General features: G+C 49.4%; 1 protein-coding gene across 1 annotated transcript; it reads left to right on the forward strand.

Annotated features, from left to right (window-relative positions):
* Positions 1 to 11795: 11795 nt before the first annotated feature.
* PHYH (phytanoyl-CoA 2-hydroxylase) lies at positions 11796 to 24884 on the forward strand. The gene is made up of 9 exons (XM_075428335.1): positions 11796 to 11994; positions 15468 to 15523; positions 16109 to 16219; positions 16338 to 16503; positions 17186 to 17267; positions 19080 to 19261; positions 20052 to 20201; positions 21559 to 21690; positions 23853 to 24884. The coding sequence occupies exons 1-9, from the start codon at positions 11902 to 11904 to the stop codon at positions 23904 to 23906; spliced, it is 1026 nt and encodes a 341-aa protein (XP_075284450.1). The 5' UTR covers positions 11796 to 11901; the 3' UTR covers positions 23907 to 24884.
* The last annotated feature ends 2177 nt before the right edge of the window (positions 24885 to 27061 follow it).

Consider the following 27061-nt stretch of genomic DNA (forward strand, 5'->3'; position numbering starts at 1 on the left):
AATTACGAACTGGAAAGAGGAGAAACCCTTGGGGTTTTATTTTACTGCAAGTGTAATTATACTGATAGTTGTTATTACTCCTTTGGTCAGTTCTGTAAGCTGTGATGTCCAGTGGTAATCCAGAATGTCTCAGCCCACATGCCAAAGTTGGGGGCAAGCAGGTTATCTCCAAGTGTATTATCCACTTTATTTTGTTTATTTTACTTATCAGCACCAAGTATGCAGCGGTTTTGAATTGTTTCCTCTGCAAGTCCTCCTGGCTGCGCCTGCTGCGAGCCAGACGAGGGTTGGCGAGCAGCCCTGTGAGCGGAATGGACGCAGAAACCCCTCTTTTCCCCAACAACGGCACGGCGAGGTGCCCCGCTGCTGCTGCTCGCTGCGAGCTCTGCTCTGCCGACACACGCCATGCACCGATTCTGCTGGATGGGACCGGGCGCGCCTCGCTGAACCAGCTCGTTATTGAGCCTTTCCCAGATGGTGGAATTTGCTCCTTGATATTCAGACCAGGAAGAAGAAAATCTGGGATAATCGTTACTGCTAGCGGCATGAATTACAAGGCCTTCTGTCTGAAAAATGAGTCCCTGGAGGTGAACCAGCCTTTTGCATCACTCGAGGATTAAACTTCCAGTCTTGCTCCTGGTGAAGACTCTGGCAAAACTTGGCTCATCTGTTTTACACTCAGTAGTGTTCTCAACAGACACCTTTTGCAAAGCTAGTTTTTTTGTTTTGTTTTGTTTTTTTTACCCCATGTGAGTAGCCTAAACCACACAGAACCTCACGCTCCTTTTCCTGGAGAAGAAGCCTGCGAGTTGCGTGTTCACCACAGAACCTCAAAGCAGCAACTGAGTTTTTGACTTTGCTTTGGGGGGAAAAAAAAAAATCTTAGGTTTTTCACAGAAGTTCTGAAAATAAAGCATCAAAACCCCATGGTCTGTGTGAAAAATAGTTCCTTTTTTCCCCTGCTGTTTTGTGAAGTTCTGTATCTGGATACAAAGCTGTGGAACGAACTGGCTTCTGTTCATTTTCTTTATCGTCGTGGACAAGACTGCCGCTACACGGGATATTTTATTAGATTAAAAAAATCCCTAACTAGGGTGCAAATGCGTGCAAAAGAGTACTTCTGCATCAAAGTACATGTTACAAAGATCTGTTGTGTCTTAAGATGGTGCTAGATGTGTGTAAGCAGCTCACCCCCAGCAGAAAACTGGTACTGGTTGATAAGGTACTGGGTTTTTTTTCACTGGTTATGTCGATTAGTTCATCAGCCAGGTGTGAAACCAGCCCTTCGCCTCCCCTCGACGTGCCCTGAGCGGTAGAAGGTTCATCATTCAGAGGCGAGTGAAAACTCACGGCATCGCGGCAACCTTTCATGGCAAGAACTGTTTTCGTCTGGACTTTGAGAGGAAAACGTCCCTTTGCAGCTGCTGAAACCGGTGACGGGCAGAACCGCGCCCGGGCAAACTGGTGGTCGAAGCCTCTCCCGGTGGTTCCTGCTGCCTGGAATTTACATCCCAAAGTCCTTCCTGGCTTGGCCGGCTGACACGTGCCGCTGAGTGGGTGATTGCTGAGTTGGGAAGCCTGCTGTTGGCGTCACCTAGTCAGTTAAGGAGTGCAGTGATTTGTGTAAGAAGTTTCATGATTTGTTTTTTTGCTAAGAGATTGTACATCAAGCACAAGCTGTAGGAGGGTGTGTTGTACTGGGCTAGCAAGTCCCAAGATGTGCAGCTTTAAGCCAGGCACTTAAAGATCTCCTTTGAAATGAAGTTTTTTGAGATGCTGGCATCAAAAAGCAATAAGAAAGCAAAGCGAACAGTTGGTTTTATTAGCTATGTCCATTATACAAATGTAACGTGTTTTTGTTTGCATACACAGGTACCTCTGCATGCACCAGCTTCCATCCCTCAGTCTGTACGCGAAGGCTGCTCGTAAAGCTCCATCGAAGTCATGAGAAGAGCAGAGATTGAGAAGAAAGAGTTTGGCGACTGGAACATTTGTTAGCCTGAGCAATGCATTGGATAGGTAGCGTGTTCTTGGAAAGCGAGGATCTCTTCTCTCTGTCATACGTTGGTTTGCTCAGTCTTTTGCTTTTCCCCCTGCCTCAGGGGAAAAAAACACTTAAAATTATCCATGGCAGCACATAGAGTCAGAACAGTTTTCTCCTTTTTTTTTTAAGGTATTATTTTGGTTTCACGTTTTGCTAGAAATTCAGGACTGACCCTTTTCTACTCAGGAGATAAGAAAATTCGTGTGAATGCTGCAGTGAGAGGACAGCAAACCTGAGTGACCGCGGGGGGGGTGGAGGGGCACGATGGCCAGTACTTACTGTTTTACTGATTTTTCACTGAACATCTGGCGAACAGCTGGGAGGAGTCACCTTCTGGGGGCACATCTGCATTCTGACCAGAAGATGTGACGGCAGCCTCTGTGGCTGGTGCTTGAAAGGGGAAAGGTCATAAAACACCCTCTTGTTCAGCCTTAAGATAGGCATTTTTTCCCAGGCTGGGTGGTCAGGAGGGAGAAGGGGATCGCCTGGGGGGCTGTAGGACCTCAACAGGAGCAGTATCTCTGTGGAGAAGACTTCTGCATATCAGCTCACCAACTGCTGAGGTCAGCTGGCGTTGCAAGAGCCAACCATGCAGGAGGAGCTCGGGGATTTTTGAGCAGGATCCTGCTGTCTCTGGTACCTCTGAAGGCATCTGTGTCTCCAGGAGAAGGTGGGCACCCTCAGCTCCAAGGCTGGGGACAGCTGTAGTCCCAAGACCCTGTTTCTCACGCTGGACAAGCCAGACTGCAGTGTCTCAGCAGGTTGGTAGGGGTTGCCCAAAGCTTGAAATCCAGCAGCAGCCGGGAACCTGAGACAGGGCTTTGCTGTTGTGGAAAGCAAAGCTGCTCAACCTGGTGGCAGCCGGTCTCTCGACAACTGCACCACAACCCTGTGTCCTCTGCATGGAGGAGTTCACTCATCAGTGACCTGGACGAAGAGTTAGAGTGTACCCTCAGCAAGTTTGCTGATGACTCAAAACTGGGAGGAGTGGTGGATACACCAGAAGGCTGTGCTACCATTCAACGAGACCTGGACAGGCTGGAGAGTTGGGCAGAGAGGAACCTGATGCGGTTCAACAAGGGCAAGGGCAGGGTCCTGCACCTGGGGAGGAACAACCCCAGGCACCAGTACAGGCTTGGGGCTGACCTGCTGGAGAGCAGCTCTGCAGAGAGGGACCTGGGAGTGCTGGTGGACAACAGGTTGACCATGAGCCAGCAGTGTGCCCTGGCTGCCAAGAAGGCCAATGGTCTCCTGGGGTGCATTAGAAGGAGCGTGGCCAGCAGGTCGAGGGAGGTTCTCCTCCCCCTCTACTCTGTCCTAGGGAGGCCCCATCTGGAGTACTGTGTCCAGTTCTGGGCTCCCCAGTTCAAGAAAGATGAGGAGCTACTGGAGAGAGTCCAGCGGAGGGCTGTGAAGATGATGAGGGGCCTGGAGCCTCTCTCCTGCGAGGAAAGGCTGAGGGAGCTGGGCTTGTTCAGCCTGAAGAAGAGAAGGCTGAGAGGGGACCTTACAAATGCCTATAAATGTCTGACGCGTGGGCGTCAAGAGGATGGGGCCAGACTCTTTTCAGTGGTGCCCAGTGACAGGACAAGGGGCAACGGGCACAAACTGAAGCATAGGAAGTTCCAGCTGAACATGAGGAAGAACTTTACTTTGAGGGTGACGGAGCACTGGAACAGGCTGCCCAGAGGGGTTGTGGATTCTCCTCTCTGGAGATATTCAAACCCCGCCTGGTCCTGTGCAGCCTGCTCTAGGTGACCCTGGTTCAGCAGGGGCCTTGGACTAGATGACCCGCAGAGGTCCCTTCCAACCCCCACCATTCTGTGATTCTGTGATTCTGAGTTCCTCCACCTGTGTCTAAACCAGCTTTAATCTGGCTTGCTCTGTTTCCAGCAGCAGCACTTCAGACTCCATCACAGGTCCCGCTGCTCCAGACTCTGATTCCAGGTATGTACCTCAGTGCTTGTCCCATCACCAGATCACGACACCACATCTTCCCTTCTGTCACCCAACACATATCTAAGCTAGGGCCGATATTCCAACCAGTGCTGGTTTGTGCTTTGGCTTGCAATGTTGACCTATTTTCTGTTGTAATTTTTTTAAGGCATGAAAAAGCTGTTGCCCCACATCTCCAGCCTTCAGAGAGGGGGAAAATAGTAACAACAGACAACTGGTCCTGATCTTTCTAAGGTAAAAACAGGTTTGTGTTCGGATGCACATTCCTTATTGTAGTAGGTCGGTTGGGGGATGCTCCTGCCACCACAGCTGAACTCGGAATAATGTAGTTTTGAACAGATGCCTTGCAGTCCTCTGGTCCAAAGCAGGGACAACTTTGAGGTCATATGAGGTTGCTCAGGCCTATATGCAGTCGGGTTTTGAACATCTCCAAGGACAGTAGTTTCACAATCTCGCTGTACCCCCCATTTCAGTGTTTGGCCATCCCCATTCTGCAGAATTTTCTCTTTATCATAGAATCACAGAATGGTTTGGGTTGGAAGGGACCTTAAAGATCATCTAGTTCCTGCCATGAGCAGGGACATCTTCCACTAGACCATGTTGCTCAGAGCTCCATCCAACCTGGCCTTGAACACTTCCAGGAAGGGGGTATCCACAGCTTCTCTGGGCAACATGTTCCAGTGTTTCACCACCCTCATGGTGAAGAATTTCCTCCTAATATCTATTCTAAATCCGCCCTCTTTTAGTTTAGAGCCGTTCCCCCTTGCCTTATCATTACTCACCCTTGTGAAAAGTCCCTCTCCATCCTGCCTGTAGGCCCCTTCAGGCACTGGCAAGCTGCTATAAGGTCTCCCCGGAGCCTTCTCTTCTCGAGACTGAACAGCCCCAACTCTCTCAGCCTGTCCTTGTAGGAGAGGTGTTCCAGCCCTCGGATCATCTTTGTGGCCCTCCTCTGGACCCACTCCAACACATCCATATCCCCATGTTGGGGGCCCCAGAGCTGGACGTAGTACTCTTGCGGCAGTTTGTGCCTATTGTCTCTGAATGTTGCTGTAAACTTTCAAGAAGAGTTTGGCTGTCTTCTCTACCTCCCCCCGTTAGGTACTTGCAGACAGCTGTAGGATCTCCTTAGAGCTTTCTCTTCTTCAAGCTGGGCTATTTTATCAGCCTTTCCTTGTGCATCATGTGCTTCAGCTGCCTCATTTTGGAGGCTTTCCATGGAACTCGCTCCGGGATGTCAATGTCTGTGCTGGGGAGCCCAAAACTATGCACAGTGTCCAGATGTAATCTCACGAAGTGCCTCACGGAGGGGAAGAACGACTTCCCAGCACCCTCTGGCCGTACTCTTGCCATGGCACCCAGCATGCAGTCAGCCCTTTTCACTGCAAGCGCACCCTGCTCGTTCGTATTCAACTCATCCTTCGAGTCCGTTCCTGCAAAGCCACTCTGCAGGCAGGTGGGACCCAGCTTGTCCCGCAGCGCAGGGTTCCTCCATGCCGGGTACGGCATTCAGCCTTTGCTGAGCTTCCAGGGTTCCTGCCACCCTGCCTGCCGAGGTCCCTCCCAGCGGCTGCCCTGCCCTCCAGCAGTCAGGACTGCTTCCCCAGCGTGGTGTCATCGGCTGCTTTCCCGAGGATTCATCTTTGTCGGGGTCAGTAACACAGAGATAAACCAGTGTGGGTTCTGCTGCCGAACGCTGAGGGACCCCAAGTGCACTTTGTACTGCTGATCCCAGCCCTCTGACCCCAGCAGTGCCACCTGTTTTCCACCTGCGCTACAGTCTGCCTGTCCCAACAAGGCAAAAGTCTTCCTGAGGTCAAGACGCACGTTGTCCGTTGCCCTACCCTAGCCTACTCCATCGCAGCAGGCAAGGAGGTTGGCCAGACCCAATTTGCCCTTGGTAAATCTGTGCTGGCTGTTCCCAGTCACCTTGTCCTTGGTGCATGAGGACATGGCACATCCAGGAGGGCTTATTCCATAATCCTTTTGGGTGCTGAGGTCCCCAGATCCTTTTTCTTGCCCTTCGTGAAGACCGCTACGACATTTGCCCTTTTCAGTCATTGGGAACCTCCTGGCACAGGAGAAGAGCAGCTTTGCAGTGATGTTGACCCCTACAGATAAATCCCATGCACTCCCATGGACTTGAAAGTGCCCCATTGTCTTCAGAGGTCTCCAGCTCAGTCTCCTGCAGCATGGGCAATGCTCTGTGTCCCCAGACCCCACTGCTTGGCACAGGGGAGCCAAGAACAGACCATGCTAGCAAAGCCCCAGCGAAGACATTAAGTCCTTCAACTTTTTCCATGTCCTTTGTCGCTAGGTCCCCCTGTTTGGTTCTCTATTGGGTCCACACTTTGCCTCCCTTTCCCTGCTGATGTATGTGTAGAAGCCCTTCTTGAATCTTCCGGTGATGAGAAACAAAGCTGCATGGAGGTGGTGGTGGATTTTGTTGTTGTTCTTGTTATTGTGTCATCTACATCTGTTGTCCCTGGCATCTAAGTTTAAAAAGCTAATTTTGCTGAGTTGCAGCAGCTGCCACTTCCCACCACAGTAAATTAAGCTTTCAGAAGACCTCATCTTTGGAATTACAGTTCTGATCATCATGTGGATTTTAATAGTCAATTGAGATGCTTATTAAATTATAACACTGTGCATTAGGACTGTTCCTGTACTGCTGGAGAAATCTTGATCGTTTCATTTTTATTAGTTCTGTGATTTAATGAACAGAAAACATTAAAACTAAAAGCCAAATGCAAAACAGCTGTATAAAAATGTTCTATAAGATTTGGGAAACTGACAGACACAGCTGTAAAAATCCTTTGCAAAGACACAGCCTCTCTTAAATGCCATTAATTTTAATAAAAAATATGAATGCCACCATCAGCTTTCTTAACAAAGAAAATCTCTCCCTCATTTCTTTCCCCAGGTTCACGAGATTCAGTTTGTACCTCAGTGAATCTTTTCAATGGATTTGAAAATTATTCACTCTGGAGTGTTTGGGGTTTGGTTTTTTTTTTTTTCAGAGTAAGATACAAAGGACAGGGTTTTTCCTATGTGTCCACAGACGACTCTTGTTTTTAGAGAGCAGAGAGAAAATTAGAAAAGCAAAAGCCGAGCTAGAACTCAATCTGGCCACAGTTGTAAGGGATAACAAAAAATGTTTTTACAAATACATCAACAACAAAAAGAGAGCCAAGGAGACTCTCCATCCCTAATTGGATGCGAGGGGGAGTATTGCCAGCAAGGATGAGGAAAAGGCTGAGGGACTTCATTCCTTCTTCACCTCAGTCTTTAATAGTCAGACTGGATATCCCCAGGGTAGTCAGTCCCCCGTGCTGGAAGACAGGGAAGGAAAGAGGAACAAATCTCCCATAATCCAGGAGGAAGCAGTCAACGACCTGCTGTGCCACCTGGACACTTACAGGTCTATGGGGCCAGATGGGATCCACCCAAGAGTGCTGAGGGAACTGGCAGAGGAGCTGGCCAAGCCACTTTCCATCATCTATTCGCAGTCCTGGCTAACAGGGGAGGTCCCTGGTGACTGGAGGCTCGGCAGTGTGACACCCATCTACAAGAAGGGCCGGAAGGAGGATCCAGGTCCTGCTCGACCAACCTGATCTCCTTCTACAACCAGGTGACCCGCCCAGTGGATGAGGGAGAAGCTGTGGATGTCATCTACCTGGACTTTTGTAAGGCCTTTGACACTGTTCCCCACAGTATCCTCCTGGAGAAACCAGCTGCCCATGGTTTAGATGGGTGTACTCTTCACTGGATAAAGAACTGGCTGAATGGCCAAGCCCAGAGAGTGGTGGTGAATGGAGCTAAATCCAGCTGGCGGCCAGTCACGAGTGGTGTTCCCCAGGGCTTGCTTTTGGGTCTGGTCTTTTTTAACATCTTTATGAATGATCTGGATGAGGGGATTGAATGCTCCCTCAGCAAGTTTGCAGGTGACACCAATTTGGGTGGGAATGTTGATCTGCTCGAGGGTAGGAAGGCTCTGCAGAGGGATCTGGACAGACTGGATCAATGGGCTGAGGCCAACTGTATGAGTTTCAACATGGCCAAGTGCCGGGTCCCGCACTTGGGTCACAACAACCCCATGCAACGCTACAGGCTTGGGGAGGAGTAGCTGGAAAGATGACCAGCAGAAAAAGACCTTTGGGTGTTGGTCAACAGCCGGCTGAACATGAGCCTGCAGTGGCCCAGGTGGCCAAGAAGGCCAACGGCATCCTGGCTTGGATCAGGAATAGTGTGGCCAGCAGGAGCAGGGAGGTGATCGTGTCCCTGTACTCGGCACTGGTGAGGCCGCACCTCGAGTGCTGTGTTCAGTTTTGGGCCCCTCACTACAAGAAGGACACTGGGGGGCTGGAGCGTGTCCAGAGGAGGGCAACGAGGCTGGTGAGGGGTCTAGAGAACAAGTCTTATGAGGAGCGGCTGAGGGAGCTGGGGCTGTTTAGTCTGGAGAAGCGGAGGCTGAGGGGGGACCTTCTTGCTCTCTACAACTGCCTGAAAGGAGGTTGTAGTGAGGGGGGTGTTGGTCTCTTCTCCCAGGTAACTATTGATAGGACGAGAGGCAATGGCCTCAAGTTGCATTAGGGGAGGTTCAAATTGGATATTAGGAAAAATTTCTTTACTGAAAGAGTGGTCAGGCATTGGAACAGGCTGCCCAGGGAGGTGGTGGAATCACCATCCCTGGAGGTGTTCAGAAAATGTGTCGATGTGGCACTTGGGGACATGGTTTAGCAGGCATGGCGGTATTGGGGTGATAATTGGACTTGATGGTCTTAGAGGTCTTTTCCGACCTTTATGATTCTATGATTCATGGCTACACCACACCCAGCCGTCATGCCACAGATGTCACTACATGGTCCTGAGCACTGCAGCCCAGAGTGGTGCCAGCAATGCCCAAGATCCATCTTTTGTTGTACTGAAGTTTGACCGCGGACTGTATTAGCATGAGGGTATGAGTAAAGGGCACTCGCCTTAACCACCCACTCCTCCGTGCCAAGGGGGATGAGGCTTCCTGAAGCACTTTGGGGTGTGATATAGCAGGGTGGCCCAGCGACACGGGAGTTACTGCACAAGCCAACATCACTGGGTATTACTGGCAGCATTATCAACATTGCCAGGCAAGCAGAAACTAAAAAAGAAAATTGTGTTCAATGCACAGAGAGATTGGTTTTTTGAGGCGGCTCTTGTTTAAAAATGCAGATATGTATGTAAGTGTGTATTATGTACGTATAAAAGCATCTTAGTTCTCAAACTCCTAAATCAGGACAGCAAAATCACTAACCACATATTCTTTTTGTGTATTTTTTTTCAGGTATGAAAGACACTTTTGCATAAGATGCTGTCAAACACATACAGCAAAAGAAATATCTACACTGCAAACAGGTCCCTGTCAGGCCGACGTATGTAGTATTGTTCCACTGTATGTTTTTGATGGGACTCTCACCTGAATTTTGAAACAGATGAAGATTTGTTGGGGTTCCTGTTTCAGTTTGGATTGTGAAGGCAATTGCACCATATATCTGAATTATAAATAGACCTTTCAGTGTAGTTATGATTAGGACTTCAGTCATAAAACTGTTACTCTAGTTGCTTTTTTTTTTCCCCATTGCCTTCCCTCTCACTGGAGTTTGATTTGAGGGACTTTTATTAACTTTCTGTTTACCTGTAACTAAGAGTTTTCCTGTAGCTCAGGAGTCAAAGGTCTGATGCTGTTGGCAAGAAAGGGCTGGGTGCTGTCACTGCTGCTGCTGCTAATTGTCCCTTCATGGTGCCTGTACGCTTGCCTTTGTGACTCTACAAAAAAATGTTGAGAGGGTTTTTTCTGGGTTCCTAACCCTGTTTGTCCCACTTTTGTGAACAGCCTATGTTTTGTTGTAGCCCCCAAAAGGAACGACTAACTGCACCAAGCATGGGTGGAACCACTGACCACAAGAGCCATAAACAAGAATGCACCCCAGTCCAGGCAGCTGCCACAACTGGAGTGTGTACAGCCTGCTATGGTACATCTTTACATAAATTATTGGGAGTTTTGCCGCTGAGTTTTCAAGGGTATCAGCCTTTAGGATACAGGTTAGGTTCAGACGCACTTCCTATCTGAGCCTTGGCTTCTATTTATGTGGAGCACTAACATGAAGCTTCAGATATTGACAGCTGAGTTTTTGATCCATCAACATGTCATGTCAGATTCCAGCAAAACCTGTTGTAAAATGGAGTTAAGCTTCCTACAGTAGCTGTGATGCAGCGTTTTGGTGCACACCCTATCATCATGAGACCGCCTGGAGCAACCAAGGCACTTAGTCTCGATGGTGGGTCTTTGGGAGCGGGGCCTGGCTGGATTGCTCATGAGCACGGGGTTTGTGAACAAACTGGGCAAGTGTGAAGATCTATTTGCATGAATTTTGTTGGCAAAATAATGCAAATTCTTAGCATAATTTTCTTCCAGTCCCGGTGCTGCTATCCAGCTTATCACATTGTATTTGTTACTGGGCTTGCCGCCCTCAGTTTACCACCCCTCTCTGCTCTCCCTGCACTCTCACCCAGATCCCAACTTCTCCGTCTCCTGGTAGAGCAGATGGGAGAGCGGCCTGCAAGGCTGGACCCGAAGCAGGCAGCACACTGCCTTCCTCCCACCTTCATCCTCCTCAGAGCTCTTCCTTCTGTCCCCACCTTCCCTGCTCTGTCCTGGTCGGAGATGAACCCCCTGGCCCAGGGGAGAGGGGAAAGGTGAAGGACAGCAAATGCCAGCACAGCGTTCCTCTACTTTCAGCAGCATCTGCTTCACGGCGGAGGGCTTGAAGGATGAACTGACTGTCACACGACGGCACGAGCTAGTCTGAACCGTGGCACGGGGGGCCTGAAGTCCACTTCGCAGGAGTGGTGGGGCTCTACGGCGCGGTGGCAACAGGGGACATGTGCAAAGATGTCAACAATCACCTTCTGAACCGTGCTGCGGGTCTGAGTGATGGGGCCGTTTTCAGTCCCTCGGTACCCTGCTCCTGGAATGTGTCAGGCGATGCATGCACAGTGCTCGTGGAGGCAGATGAGAGTGTGCTAAGGACAGTGTACACTGAGTGCGCCACTTCTACGTGCATCCCAGCTTCAGAGGAACACCCAGCCTCTACAGCTTATTTTTTTGCAACCTCTATTTGCAGCTGCCCATTTTTTACACTTCTTCCCCCTCTCCCTACCCCAGGTTTTCCCCTCCAAGCTTTTTTTCTTCCTCATCTCCCACCTCCCCAGGTGCTGCGCTGGGACTCCTTTTGCTCCTTCCGCTCTTTTCTTACGCTGAAGCCCAGAAGGCTGGACAGAAAGGCCACCCAGCACGACACCCAGCCTCGGGTGCGGATTTGGTGCAGTCTGCAGACATCCCAGATCTCTATCTGTGCAAATGAGGTACTTGGGGAACTGATCCACTGCTGCGCTGGGGTGACGGTGAGGCCATCAGAATCTCTCCATCTCTCCCGAATGATTCATGGAGGGATGAGGCAAGCTCTGACAGCCTCCTTAGAGACAGGAGATCAGCATCCGTGCCGGCCTTGGCCTCGGTCTGTGCCCGAGAGCGCCAAGCGCCGCTCTCTGCACGGGGCTGATCAAATCCTTGCAGCTCGGTAGCTGCTGGCGGAGAAGGGGAAACATATGGGAAGGAGGGGGCCGCGCAAAAAGCCAGCGCTGAGCTTTGCCCACGTACGTCCCAGCCGCCAGCAGGCCCTCCCATCTGCAAACCCTGCCAAGCCTTGGCTCCGGGCAGGGTTTCCGCGGCCTCTCTGAGCATGCACGGCTGCTGGCGCATGTGCAGCCGAGGCAAAGGTTGCAGACGCCAGCGGGGCCCTGCTCCTCCCGGGCTGTTCGCGTAGGGTCAGGCTGGGACTGAGTGCTCCGGCTGCCGGGGCACGATGGAGCAGCTCGGGAAGCGGCCGGGAGCGGTGGCTCGGCTGGACACCATCCTCCGGCACCTCTCCCCGCGGCTGGGAGCAGCCCCTGCTCCTGTATCCTTTCCGATGTGGGCTGGGGACAGAGACGGAGCGGGACGTTGGCCCTGCCGGGGTCGCGGCTCTGCTTGCCCTGCCGCGGCGGGCGTTGTGCGTCGCTGCCCGCTCCCGGCGTGCTCGGTGTGCGTGGGCGACGAGGAGGGGTCGGTGGTGGTTTGCCCTGCGAGGACACCCTGCCCGGGAGGGACGCGCGGGCAGCGTCCCAGCGTGGTGCCCGGGCTGCGGGGTGGTGACGCGCGGGGGGCCGTGCCCCATGCAGCCCCTCGGCGAGCGGGGAGGCACCGGGGCAGCGCTTCCCGGCTGGTGCTTGGGGTCAGCACCCCGAAAGCCTGGTGCCTCCTCCCGGAGCTTCAGCCCTGTGACCTGTCCTGCGTGGGGACGTGCGTGGGGACGTGCGTGGGCTGAGCCGGCCGCCTCCCGGCAGCCCCCCGTGGCGCAGCCCCGCAGCACCGAGCAGGGGGGGATCGCTGCGGTGAATTCTCCTCCTAGATATTCGTGGGTTTGGGGGAGATAGATAAACCGTGCAATCGCACAGCAAGCCTCAGACTCTGAGAGGCACAGATGACTGGTAGACCAGCAGCAGGAGGAACATCGAGGTTTGGTTTGTGAGTGGGAAATGCAGTGGAAGTGTTGGAGGCTGCCAGCTTTAGAATAGATCAGAGAAAGGAGACTGGAGCAGAAAGGAGTTTTCACTGTGGTCTGTCCCCTGTTTCCAAAAGTTAAATGAAGATTGCTTGCTGATAGTTTTTTTAAAGCTGCTGCCATAAATCTTGCTTTAAAAATAAAAAATATATTTTTAAATGCTGCTCTTTCTCGATGAGAGCTGAATGCTGACAGGTTTCCTCTGAATCATAATAAATTAGCAAAGAGGATGTGATCAAAGAGCATGTAGGAGTCTTCAGATATATTACAGAGATGAAGATAGATGGATAGTCGTTGACTCAGACTGCCATAAGACAGAGGTGCAAGTAGGAGTACAAAATTGGAAATAAATGCTAGGAAAAGCACCCTGGTTGAAAAGAGGGAGCAAGTAAGTAAGGAGAGACTCTGCAGAAACGGTTTTGTTTCTGAATTCAGCTACAATGGTCCATATGCAAAGAGCTTTGGACAAAAAGATGACTAAATTGGGCTGGAACAAGAGAAGTGTGTGGATAAAATAAATGACAGAATCTCGTAAGAATAGATTTGTTTGATATATGTTACCTCAGTGCAGTGGTTTTGTTGAAATCTCTGGCTTGGTGAATTGGGTAGGACAGTCAGTTTCCCTTCCAGAAAATGCCTCTCTTTTTATGAAAGGAGAAATGTCTTAATAGAAATGTCTTGACACAGAAATAAAATGTGAAAACCACCCATTCCATTCCTACAGCTGTGAATTCACCTTGGGTGCTGCCTGGTTTGGGACATAGTGGAAAAAAACCAGCAAACCAACGGTAGAAGCGCAGGTTTCCTCTAAATGCAGGCAAACGGGAGCTTCAGAAAGCAACTGCACCTCTTGAATGATTTGGGTCTTTGGCTGCTTCTGGTCAAAAAGCAGTGGCTTTCAGGCCAGGACCCTCTCACCAGGTGTCTGCGAGATGGTTTCTAAGAGAGCGACACAAGTTCATTTTGCTTGTCTTAGATATGTGGGAGTTTGCGCCATCTCTTGAAACTCTGCAGGGAGATGCTTTGGAAAAGATTCTGGGGATCTTGAACCTTGCTGTGCCTGTGCTTTGGTCTCTCCACAATTGTTTGCTTGCTTCTGAGATGTCCCAGGTGTTATATTGTCTGCTCGGTTGGCTAGCATGCCCTTAAATACATTATTCCTGTGAATACATTATTCCCGAAAGGGAGTGTGTGGGGAAGGGAAAAGTTTAAATACTCCATGTCTTCACCAAAGTGCCATGCAGGTGGAAGCTCCTACCCAGCCTGTGTGCCTCTTGTTTTCAGTTCTCTGAGCAACCCAGACTTTCCCTTTGAGCATTGCAAGGTGGCAAGAGCAAAACCAGTGAGAGGAAGAGGTGCTGCAAAGCCCAGGAGGAAGGTGTTCAAATGGGGTCCATCGCTTGGTGGCCTTGTCTGCTGTCCCCCCGTTCTGGGAGGTGGAAGTGTGCTGAGGAGGGCACCACAGCTTGCGTTCACCCAGTGCCTGTATCTCTGTCAGCTGGCTGTGGGCATTTAGGAGCCTGTATGGCTCATTTTCACTGAAACTGGACCTGAAAAGTGGTGTGTAGAGCAGTAGTGCCCTCGGTTGAGGAATCCCTTGCTCTGGGACCTGCTGTGGTGATTTCTACCTGGTTTCCCCACGTCCTCTTCCTTCCCATTCTCTTCCATCCCATTCTCAGCACCTTTTCCTCCCTCTGGCTCATAATTTTTGCTACTCCCCCGTCCACATCTTGTGTTTCTTCTCCCCCTGTGACTGCTGTCCAGCTTCCTGGTGTAGGGACCATAGACACAACTGCTGTGATGAAACCTATTGCCTATTCCAGAAGCATGCATGCTTTTGTGGCACATTTAAAATGTAGTGGTGAGCAGCAGAGGAAAGCCTTTGGTTTACACAAACCCTTGAAGCGCAGGGGTCTCCAAACACGCACGTGCAGACCCAGAGATCTGCACGTAAATGTTCTGGTTTTGTCCTTGCCCCTGGGCAACGCTTCAATGCCATGCACAAAGCTCCCTTCGCAAGCGGGGCTGAATTGCTCTGTGGCTGAGAATGCCTCTTTCTGCACAGGGGAAGACAGCTGTGTTTGTTTAAACTGGTTAAAATGAATTTAGGTGCAGGACAAGCCCATAGCTCCTCTCTTTGTGCTCTCCCTGTCAAGTTTGGGCGGGACCTGATCTCTGCAGTAACTGGAGAGAAGGTTTGCACAACTGCATGGGAATGTGAAGTCCCAGGTTCACCTTGTGTGACTTCTAGCTCCAAATCTGACACACCGATGTTAGGTGGGGAGGGATGGGGAAGCAACTCCAGGAGGCAAAGCAGGTTTTGGGTAGGTCTGACTGCTCTCTGGAACGTATGAAGGGAAACTGGGCAAGTAAACATCTCCACTGATCATCTTATTGAGTGTCCTGATGTTCTGGGAGATGAATCGAGGCCCATGGACTACTCTGGAGTCTCAGGCTTTTTGTACTGGCTTTTCTAAGTTGTACAGGGCTCTGAGCAACCTGATCTACTTAGTGGTGTCCCTGCTCACTGCGGGGGGGTTGGACTAGATGACCTCTAGGGGTCCCTTCCGACCCAAAACTTTCTATGATTCTATGATTCTATATGCACGGACAAGGTTGTACTATGCTGTTACATTATACTTCTCTGCCAGATGTGCTACTCAGGAGGTGGGAAAGATTTTTTCAGAAGCAAAATAAACAAGAACTTGAATTGAATGCCCAGCACAGCACTTATCTTTAAGATGAACTGCATTGTAGGATTCAGGACGTGTACAGATGTTCTTCTACTCTGTTGTGCTTGAGTGTATGTTCCTTAATTTCCATCCCAGAGAAGCGTCCCTACTTCAGCCCAAGTTATTGCTGTTCCTCAACCAGGGAGGTTTCAGTAAGCTATATCTTCCTTTGTAGAGATAAAAAATAATAACCTGCAGAACTCAATTCTTTTTTCCACCCTAGCATACGTGTTGATTGCCAGACATTGTGTAGCTTTTCATTTTACAAGGGTAAATTCTCCTTTGTTTAACTGCAGTTTAATAAAAAAGCTTAACCATGCATCTGGAAAATGTCTGAGTGGATAATCTGACCGCAGAGATTATTCCCATGCGCTTCAGTGTCTCTGCTGAGCGTAGAGCTGCTGAGGACCGATCCCAGCTTTCCTGCTCACTTCTCCACTTTGGGAGGGTGCGAGGCGGGTGCTTGGAGTTCTGCCAGTAGCACACCCAGGGGTAGTGGGTGGCTGTGGGCAGAGATGTTGCACAGCCACGGACACACCGTGCTGGCTCTGCTGGGGCCTGGGAAGTGCTGCACGCCTGCAGAGCCCAGGTGGACGGGCAGGTGGGGAGCGTTTCTCACCGATTGTACCCAGCAGCCACTGATCCCCCGCATGTCACCATCTTCCTGCCGGGTCTCGTCATCGCTGTTCCCGTTGCTCTGCTCGGCCCTGCTAACGTGTTTCTCCTCTGTGTCTCAGCTACACCCTGGACAACAATGTCCTCACCACAGAGCAAAGGCAGTTCTATGAAGACAATGGGTATCTGCTCATTAAGAAGCTCGTTTCTGATGAAGACATTGAGCGCTTCAGGTATGAGGCACTTGCCTAAGGTCCTGCGGAGTCCTGTGTGCAGCAGAATTCTGAGGGAGCTCTGGGACGCTGGAGGTCGCTGGACTCTCCCAGCACTGACATTCCCTCTGCTTTGCAGGAAGGAGTTCGTGAGGATCTGTAAAAAAGAGGTGAATCCACCGGGAGCTATGATTATGAAAGACGAGTCCCTGCGATCCCAGTATGGTCAGTCTGAAAAAGTAGTAAATAAAGTGCAGGACTTCCAGGAAGACAAAGAGTTGTTCAGATACTGTACTCTGCCAGAGGTAAAATAAAAAAAAATAAATAAACAAACAAACAAAAAGGGGGATGGTGGTGGAAAAGCCTATATGAATGTATTCATGTTTTCATGCCTGTGTGAATAAGCTTTTTTTGGTTCTGCTAAAGCTCCATCCTTTATCCCTCAGAGCCCCTGTTATGTCACTCCCATAAGCACATATGTAAGGAAGGAATATCAAGCCATCTTTTAAGAGTGTTCTGCATGAACACGGGTTGGATGGTGGTCAGGGCAGAAGAGTTAAAGCAGTGTCCTGTGCTCCCGTGGTGCGGAGCCAGCAAGGAGTGCGACTAGCCCAAACCGTGCCAGGCTGGTAGGGCAGATCAGCAACATTTTCTGAATGTCTTCTGTCCAGGCAAAGCATCTGCTCTCTGGGCAGGCCCAGCTTTGTAGCCAATGCTCGTATTGTGGCACACAGCCATAGCTTTGGGGAATTACGATCCTCCCCATCTTTTCAACCCCACCCAGAAGCATGCTGCACCTTCTTCCATCTTGGCCTCCTACCACCATGACAGATCCTACCTCCTGTCCTGCATCCCTCCAATCCGACCTCCTCCTCCTCCTGTACCCTAGTCCTCAGCCAAATACCCAGCTCCCAGTGTTTCCTCAGCAACCTTTGCTCTTGTCTTACACGTTTCTAATATATTTTTCTAATGTTTTCTTCCCTGCAGGTCCTCAGATACGTTGAGTGCTTCACAGGGCCAAACATCATGGCAATGCACACCATGCTGATAAATAAACTTCCAGATTCTGGTAAGGAAAACTTGGGTAAGAAGAAAATAGAGAAATTGTTGTGTGCATGCTGTCTATCTGGCCAAAACTGAACTCAGTGTTTTAGAAAAGCTGATTGAAAAAAAAGAGACTAATTAAACCCAAAGAACTCTGAAAATTTACGAGGCCACTTCGGTAATAGTTTGTTTTCTTTTAACCTTGGCTTAATGAGATAGCATTTTTTGTCTTTCAATGTTCAGTGGATGTTTGTTTGCGAAAGATGGTGGTTGTCTTGGCTGCACACTCACATGTTCAGAGCAGGCAAGTGGCTCCCTATTCAGCCATCTGCGCTTGCATAAAGGCCCGGGGTTTAAAACATGACATGCTTTTTAAGCTCAACTTTTCAAATGTGTTGAAAACAAGTGCTTCCTTGCACGAGCGGACCTTGGTAAAAGGCAATAAATACAGAGATCATCCTTTGCTTGGAGTTCATGCGCTCCTGACCTCACTGACAGTTGTTGCACGCTCAGCACTTTGATATGAAGATACTTGAATAGGTGCCAAAAGAAGGTTTTTGAATCCTGGCATTGGGTCCTGCTGCTAGAAATTGAGATCATAATTTATACAAGGGTGATGGGCAGGGAGAGAGGAAGAGAACAGGACTAACCGTATTACAGTTTTTTAAAGTAGCTTTGACTCTGCATAAGCTGTTGCCGTTTAGTGAAGTTGAGACCTGAGCTATGTTTCTTATTCTCAGGTGTGCAGCTTCTGAGCAGATACAGAGTACATTCAGTTATGAAAATACTGAGTTTGTTCAAGTCCTCACCACTTGTGATCTTAAATACTCCACAGAAAGCTGTGTCACTCTCATTTGGAAATTCAACAGGAGACCATATGTTTTTAAAGTAAAAACAAGACAACAACGGACAAGAAATGGGAAGCTGCTCCGTATTTGCAAGGTCTCCATTCAATACCTTTGAGGAGCTCTTTAGGAGAGGTGCAGGTTTCAGGAGAGTTTTCGAGGCTGCCCAAAGTCTAAATAATATGGCAAATGAGGCAAGTGGAAACATCCTAACTATATCTATTTGAGGAACAAATTCCATGGCAAAATAAATATATAAATAAATATATAAATAATATATAGAAGGCTCTGTTGGTGTGGGTGATATGTTTCCATTTCCATAGCGGGAAAAAAAGTAACACGCAAAACTTCAGAAATATTTATTTTTGTTTAGACTTCATGGAAAAAAGGCCTCTAGGGCAAAGGCTAATAGACTGCTATGTAGACTGCCTGGGGAGGCTGCAGTCCATAAATTGAGATTTATTTTTTTTTAAAAAAGAAGGCTAAATAAATATGTGTTGGGTGCAGCACAAACAGGGTTGATTCTTCTTGCAACAGAGCAATAGATCAAGCGAGTACAGACAGCATGGCTGTTTGAAAGTCTTTGTACTGGGAAAGGTTTGTGCAACACCATACTGATGCAAGTTCACAAACGTGGAGAGCAGCTGAAGTGAATGGTGAAAACTTGGCAGGGAGTTGTTGGTGGTGAAGGCCAGCACAAGGAGTCTTCTGAGGGATCACACAGACAGGCTGTCTCCTGGCATCCACTGTGTCCCTGTGCCATTGCTGACCCAAGAGCCACCACTGTGCCCTTGGTCCATCTTGGGATGGGGTGTCAGCTAATCCATTTGGTATCTAAGTCAGTGGTGGGCTGGAGCAGACACTGAGTACACAAAGTCTCTCCAGTGGCAAGCAGCAGCTTCTTGGGACAGGTTACAAGTGGAACAGTTGAATGGGAAGGAAAAGGCTGTGTCACGTTTGATGAAGTTGAAGGTTTTGAACCTGTGTTGCAGATAAACAGACTTTTCTCCACCCCATGCATCAGGACTTGCACTATTTCCCCTTCCGTCCTGCGGCCCGCATCGTGTGCTCCTGGACCGCCATGGAGAGGGCTGACGAGGACAACGGGTGCCTGGTCGTGCAGCCAGGGACGCACAAGCAGCCCCTGAAGCCTCACGGCTATCCACAGTGGGAGGTAGAGCGGCACGGGGGGCTTGGGAAGGGCGTGCATGATGGGACCGTATTTTGGCTGGGGAGAGCTCACCGTGGAGGGATGGTGTGCAGGTCAGAGCTGAAGTTTTCAGTGATGGTTTTCCTGTTTATGCAAACAGTGACTTGTTGCTTTGGGAGAGAGCTGCTTGGCTGGCCTCACTCCATGTAACCTGGGTAGATTTGCCTCTTCGTACCTTCACCTAGAAATCATCCAGCACATCGTGGCATAACAGCATAAACGCATAAATGCATACAACCGTTTTCCACTGCCCTTGCCAAGTCTGAGGACTCTTTCTCCTGCTGTGAATTTGTTCCTGCCTGGCGAGCATGTGTACTGTCCCGAAGAGGAGAAATTGGATAGCCAACAACTGGATGCAATTAAATATCAAGTGGTATCTTCCTCTTAAGAATAGATGTTTCCTGACCTGACTTGTTGTTAGTGATGATTATACTGGGAGCAGAAGGCTGGACCCCAGTGGTGGCATCAGGCCACACCTGTGGGATTCCCCGGTGCTCTTCTCTATTCTCTCCAGCCAAGAAATGTTCTTAACTGTCTGAATCCAGCTTCAGAAAATGGAAGAAGTATTTTTTTGCTGTACCTCAGGCTTGAAGTAGGAATACTTGTAGACAAGAGGGCAGGCTCTTAGTTGGGCACACCGAAGACACTGCCCAGAGGAAAGCCGATCAGTAGCTGACCTTGCTGTCCCTTGCACTGAGAATCAGCACCTGCTCTGATTGTAACTGAGTGATTTCAACTTAGCCTTTTTTTCTAGGGTAAAACCAACAAACTTTTCCATGGGCTGCTTGACGAGGATGAGAAGATTCCCAGGGTTCATCTTGTCATGGAGAAGGGAGACACGGTGTTCTTCCATCCCCTGCTCATTCATGGCTCTGGGATAAACAAGACATCAGGTTTCCGAAAGGTAGGAAACCATCTCTTGATATAGCTTTTGGTATTTCTGATTTTTTAAAATTAGTTTCCTAATATAGTGTTACACTCGCTTTTTTGTTTTTAAATATCTCTGTCTTTTGGGAGAAGAGCATGCTGTGGGGCTGCTTGAGAAAAACAGAGCAGGAGCAGAAGTTAGACGTTGAATCAATGTTTGAAGCCTGGCTGGCTGTACTTGCTTTTCCAATAGTTCCCTTTCAGCTGTCCCAAATATCAGGAGCTTCTCTGACTTTATTCCTAACTCTGCCTTCTCGGTGTCTTGTCCCTGGATAGCAGGAGCTGCCATCATTCAATAAATAATATTTATTTATGTGATAACATGACCCATGTCTCTATTAAAGATTTGGTTGTGCATCATCTGTTTGTTTTGCATCACAATTATTTAACCGAAACAGGCAAAAGTGCCCTCCTTTGGAGGCCTGACCCTTTCTCAGCAGTGGATTCATCCAGGTACGTAAGGGAACTGTAGCCTCTAGCGTAGGCACTAGTAGCGGTGCAGGTATTTCCCCTCACACACAGCAAAACAGGCTGCTCTATTTTTATTTTGTTTTGCCTGCATCAACGACTGCATGGCCTGTTCTTTCAGCCCCAGTAGCAGTCTGCTGGTATGGAATTCCTTCCTGCTGCAATCCTGAAAGCAGAGAGGACATCAGGTACCAAGAGACTCATCTTCTGTCCCTCTCCTGGCTAGTGGAGCAATAGCCCTGTTTAGTACCCCACAGAAACAGAGCTTCCTCGTACCACGCCAAATCCCAACATTTCTCTGCCTTTGGAGTGAATCATGGAGTTTCCAGAGCTCTCTGAGACAGTTTATGACCCAGGACCCTTTGAGATCTGGCACGATCTTGCTTGCAGCTGGCATAGCTCATGTAATGAGAGGACAATTTTTTTCTGGTGGGGTATTTCTGTTTGTTTCCTCTAGAGCCTGCTTAAGCAAGAACTGATTACAAAATAAGAGGGTTGATGTGACTGTCTGGGTGCAGAAAGTAAGAACCCTTACTGAACACACAGGTCTGCTCCAACCTTGACTTTCCCTGTTCCCACTCTGGTTGCTGATATTCTGAGATCTCGTACAGTTCATGTGGGGGAGCATTTGGGAGAGAAGCGAAGGAAGAAGAGCAGTCAGCAAGCAAGAGCATTTCTCCAGCAAAAGTATTTCTCCAAGGGGGTACTCTCAGGAGAGCAAGAGTGCTGGCAAAGGAGGAAGGAATTTGCTGACATGATCTGCAAGGAAGGGGTGGGGTGTCCATGATCCGGGATGCACGAGATTTTTTTCCACCAGTCATTTGTAATGGATGTGGTAGTGACTGATGCCCAATTTCCTCACACAGAGTATAAGCTGTCACTTTGCCAGCTCGGAGTGCTACTACATTGACGTCAAGAACACGACCCAAGAGCACCTGGAGAAAGAATTGGTAGAGATGATTCGCAAGAAATACGACACGACTTCCGTGGAACTCAGGGTAAGACCTGCCTGTATGTCCTTTGTTACAATCCAGGTCAGTTCCTTTTGCTAAGTCTCTCTTGTCGGACAGATTTGTGCTTTTTGCTGTGCCCAGTTTGGTAGACCAAGCTGTGCCAAGCAGAGGTGCTGGGCAGAATAAAAAACCTGATGTTCAGAGGGTGACCGGCAGGCTTTTTTGGGGCCTTTTTGCTCATAAGGCTGCTTCTTGCTATGCTGGAGAAGCGGCCTTGCTCTCCGGGCAGCCCCTTCACATCCCTTGAGCTCTGGAAGTTCCTCTTCCAGCTCTACTTGTCAAAATGGGTTTGGTGAGCACACGCTGATCCCTTCCAGTGCCGGCTGAGCTGGTGCAGATTAGATCAGCACTTCGTTATGCGGCTGCGACTGATGCTGTAGTGAGGAGGAGCTGTGGACTCTGCTGTCGTGATGGCTCAGCTCTGAGGCTGCTCGCATGCACTTCTTGCACCACTGGAAGGGGTCTAGACTTCGCCCCACGGGGTAGCAGTGGGAGGGCTAACGTGGCAAGGCAGGAACAGGGTGAAGTCTATGCAAGCCTTGCCCTTCACTGCATCTCCTGGTTCACGGTCTGTTGTGGGGAGCGTGGCTGAACCAGAGCTCCTTGGAGCTACATTTGGACTGCACGGTGTGAACAGGAAGATGCGGTCATCTCTTGCCCTGAATTCACAGCTGTAAGAAGGTGCAATAAATCCAGTGCCCATCCACAGTTTGTATCTATGTCCACAGTTCTTAGTTTCCCCTCCTAATGGCAGGTGGATTTTCCTTTTAAATCAAGTAGCCACCTCTGACTACAGTAGTAGACTGAATTTTTTTAGTTAAATATAATCCCACATCAACTGTTTAGACTTGAGGCTACAGCAGGTATGTCAGCAGCCATATACGTCTGTCTCAAAAAGAAAATATGGGGGTAATGGACTCTTGCTGAGTAACTGAAACCATTGCATAACATGGAAAGCAAATCTAAATTCTTCAGGGTTTCAGCCACTGAAAGACAAATAAACCTTGTTACTGGGGTGGAAATTTTCTGAATTTCTTAACAGCAGTGGTTCCCAAACACGTGCACAGCCAGTATCAAGGCAGTAAAGTCTAGATGTAATAGGCAGCGATTTTCTTTTAAAATTTACGTATTCTATAGATCCTACAACATCCAGGGTATTCTGGAGGAGAAGACTTTCTTTTTTCACCTTTGGAGGTTTGGTTTGGTTTGGTTTTTCCCCCAGTGTGCCGGGGTATGGTGGGGCATCCCACTGTGTTTTGCAAGCCTGATCTTACACGTTGTCTGTAAAGTCACAGTTTGCTTGACTTTTGATTCCTGGAGTTATTTAGGTACACAGCGAAATCGGAAGTGATGTGTAGCGAGGCTCTCTCCTCCTCGTGGGTGGAAATGAGTGTGTGCCCATACAAGCCTCAGATGAGTCTCTATTTTCATGTAGCTTTAAGCCTTTTTTAACCAGAGTTGGGACTTTCTCCCAGAGGAGTGCCCAGCTCTTCTATTTCACCTTCACCAGACTAATGCTAAGAACTAAGTAAACCTCGCACAGGGAAACCAAGGTCAGAGCTTGCCCAAGACTTGCCTCTGCAAAGCAAACAGCAGTGGTCTCCTCTGCGTCACAGTCTGCAGCACTGCCTGCCAAGCACCTGACTTCTGGCTAAGGGCTGGCATTCACATCTGCTGTTTCCTGCTGGTTTCTGCTGCACAAGGAACCTCACTTGCTCACAGGCAGCAGTAGGCAAGCTGTGGTCAGCTGGTGAGCTTTTTTTGTTACCTAAAGGTGCACAAGGGAGGCACTGTGAGCACGAGCAGGTTAGGATGACTTCTGCAAGGGTCATGTTCTCTGTGCTGCTCACGTTTCCTCTTCTGCCGCCTTCCAGAACTGAACCATGGGCATCTTGCTGTCCGTGTCCCACCTGCAAGCAGCCTGTCTCCTGGAGGTGGAGGCTGCACGTCTTCCTTCGTTTGGGTTGCATTTTTGTTCTTGATATTTAGGATTTGAACCGATATTCAGTAAATGTTTTGGTATGTTTTTATGAGTGGGTAGCCAAGCTGAGAATGCTGTACCTGTTTCCACCTCTGTAAACTGGAATCCTGGTTGCCATTTTTGCTGGCCCTTAAGGCTTTTCCTTTGTCTCATTTTTGTTTTGAAGGATATTTGGAACTTCCGAGCACGGCTTGTGCAAGGGGAAAGAATTAACCTGTAGAACCACCTCTGCGGGGCAGGATGGAAAACACGTGCCTGAGAATGAGCTGCTCTGATCGGAGGGTGCAGACCCTGCAGAATTATATGTGCTTGGTTGACCTCTGATTGGTAACTTCGCCAAATGCTGCATCACAAAATCATTTTATGCTAGTACAAAATAATTGCACTGAGGTTGAACAGCTGATGTATGTCAAAGAAAACCTAACTCAGAAAAACAGAGATTTGCTGTGTTTATCTATCTTAGACAATTGAAGAATTAAGGTCTTGAAAGAACACCTTGATTTTCTTGATGTTTTCATTCTTGTATTTCAAAAGTTTCTCACATGACATACCTTTGGAATAATGCTATACTAACATAAGATTTTATGCAAAAAATTATGCAAGGGTATGTTTATTAATGTTTCTGACTTCTTTTTCTACGCAAAAGAAATAAAATGAATCAGAGTTTCACGCAAGCCCTCAGTATGAGCTCACATGGGAAGTCATTAGTACAGCTGACGAAGATGGGGATATTGGTACCAGCAAAATCAATGGTGTAAGGAGCTGGATAAAGGGGAAACAGCAGCCACTCACATCACAGAAAAATGGGATTGATGGGCTGGAACATGGCAGTTGAGTTCCTCACACATGACCTGGTGTGGCATCGTATCTTACCGAGCAGCGCTGGCACAAGTGAAATACGTGGCTGACTGGACTGGGAGCTACTGGGCCAGCAAACCAGCCTCCCGTTGGCTTTGCACTACGCCCCAAGGCTGTGTGAAACGAGGGAGTCCTCCTGTGAGCCTGGCGGGTCTGGGAAAGGGTGCTGCCAGGTCAGGGAGGCAGTGGTGCTCCTCAGGATGCACTGGTGGTGGGGTGGAGCGATGTGCTCTGAAATAGTTCTCTTGTCTTTCACAATGTTTTTCCTTGCTTTCTGAAAGGTTCTTTTGCTTTCAGAATCTATGTTTTGAAATACAGATTAAATCAGAGAAAAACTGTTTTTGTGGACTGTGCTGTGTTATTTCTGCCACTCAGAAGTTCTGGCAGTGGGTGCATTGTTGAACACCCCAGGGCAAAACATCAATCCTCAGCTCTTTTCCACTCCACCCTTCCCCCCGAAGAAGGTGCCAAAACAGCACCAAAGGCTGCACTGACGGGCTCTCACAGCTCCTTCTGCTCTGTTATCCTGCAGCTTGGCCGGTCACTCAGCTGAGACAGGAGATCAGGTACAGTCCTGTCCTCAACCCACAGGGCTCAGACTCTTCTCCCCTGGGGGACTGCCTGGACAAGCGGCTGCAAGTCAAAACTGTTGCAGTCATTTCATTCACAACACAAAACTGGGAGGAGTGGTGGATACCCCAGAAGGCTGTGCTGCCATTCAGCGAGACCTGGACAGGCTGGAGAGTTGGGCACAGAGGAACCTGATGAGGTCAACACGGGCAAATGCAGGGGCCTCACCTGGGGAGGAACAACCCCCATGCACCAGTACAGGCTTGGGGCAGACCTGCTGGAGAGCAGCTCTGCGGAGAGGGATCTGGGAGTGCTGGTGGACAACAGGTTGGCTATGAGCCAGCAGTGTGCCCTGGCTGCCAAGAAAGCCAATGGGATCCTGGGGTGCATTAAGAAGAGTGTCGCCAGCAGGTCGAGGGAGGTTCTCCTCCCCCTCTGCTCGGCCCTAGGGAGGCCCCATCTGGAGTACTGTGTCCAGTTCTGGGCTCCCCAGTTCAAGAAAGATGAGGAGCTACTGGAGAGAGTCCAGCGGAGGGCTACAAGGATGGTGAGGGGCCTGGAGCATCTCTCCTACGAGGAAAGGCTGAGGGAGCTGGGCTGAGGGGGGACCTTAGAAATGCCTACAAACATCTGACGCGTAGGTGTCAAGAGGATGGGGCCAGACTCTCTTCAGTGATGCCCAGTGACAGGACAAGGGGCAACGGGCACAAACTGAAGCACAGGAAGTTCCAGCTGAACATGAGGAAGAACTTCTTCCCTCTGAGGGTGACAGAGCCCTGGAACAGGCTGCCCAGGGAGGTTGTGGAGTCTCCTTCTCTGGAGATACTCAAGCCCCACCTGGTCCTGTACAGCCTGCTGTAGGTGACCCTGCTTTGGCAGGGGGATTGGACTTAGATGATCCCCAGAGGTCCCTTCCAATCCCTACCATCCTGTGATTCTGTGACAAAGTAACGCAGAGGAGGATTTTGTGCTTCTACCTCTTCCTGCAGTGTCTATAGGTTTTCTTGTTTTTTTGTATACTTTTTAAACAAGGTGAGGTTTGAGCACAGTTATTGTCTTGGTCCTAAACCCGTGGTGGTGGGGTGAGGTGTCTGGGCTGTGGTTCCCGCCTGGAGATGGACATATCCACTTGGTGACCTCTGGTTTGACCACAACACCAAGAAGTCTGACAAGGGGGAGGCTTTAGGGCAGACCCTCAGCCCTGCTCAGTGGGTGATTTTGAGTGTCTGGGTTCCCGCATCTCTTCCCATGCCCTCTGTATAAACCTGGCACTGATCCCGCTCTTGGGGAGATGTACCAGGATGGCTCTCTAGGCTTGAACCTTCTCATCCTGGTCTTTGCTTGCTGCACAGGCTCGAGTGCATGATATCCAGAGAGTTGGAGGCTCCTCTGTTGACTTTGCTGAGCTTAGCTCACAGCCTAGTTGGTGATCTCCTTGGTATTTTTGTGAGGACTGAGAGTATCCTGTCTGGTTTGTGACACAGGATCCGTGGTGAGAACTCACTGCCTGGCGTTATTGATGCAGCTGAGTTGACTGCAGAGGGAGCTGTGACCACAGAGAAGAGCTACAGGTGTCCATCAGACTCCCGGAGTTTCCAGACTGAATTTCTCTTACTACAGCTGGGAGAGAGAAGGAAAGGAAAAACTTTAGCTTTGTTTTTAAAAAATTGTATATCTCTGGCTATGCATTTAGGCTTAAATTTCTTTTCAGACGAATAAACCCATCAAAGACCTCGCAGGTCATCTCAACTCAGCAGTTTTCCCACCTAATGAAAGACTCGTGCCCTCACCGCTTCCTACAACAACAGGCTGAGGATACTCCAGAGCCTGGGGAGGACTGAGCTTAGGCAAGCTCCCCTCGACTGTGCAAGGCCAGCTCAGCTGCCTCCTAGCAAAGCCAAGTAGTCTGAGCCCTCCCCCCCCAAAATGACCCAGGCACAGCCAGGT

The sequence above is a fragment of the Opisthocomus hoazin genome, chromosome 8, assembly GCF_030867145.1.
Source record: "Opisthocomus hoazin isolate bOpiHoa1 chromosome 8, bOpiHoa1.hap1, whole genome shotgun sequence".
NCBI lineage: Eukaryota > Metazoa > Chordata > Aves > Opisthocomiformes > Opisthocomidae > Opisthocomus > Opisthocomus hoazin.

Excerpts from the sequence above, each read along its gene's own strand:
- PHYH (XM_075428335.1), top strand. The coding sequence starts at position 11,902 with ATGGAGCAGCTCGGGAAGCGGCCGGGAGCGGTGGCTCGGCTGGACACC. Across the intron at positions 11,995-15,467 it reads TGGGAGCAGCCCCTGCTCCT|AGAAGCGTCCCTACTTCAGC; the intron begins GTATCCTTTCCG and ends TTTCCATCCCAG. Across the intron at positions 19,262-20,051 it reads ACGGCTATCCACAGTGGGAG|GGTAAAACCAACAAACTTTT; the intron begins GTAGAGCGGCAC and ends CTTTTTTTCTAG.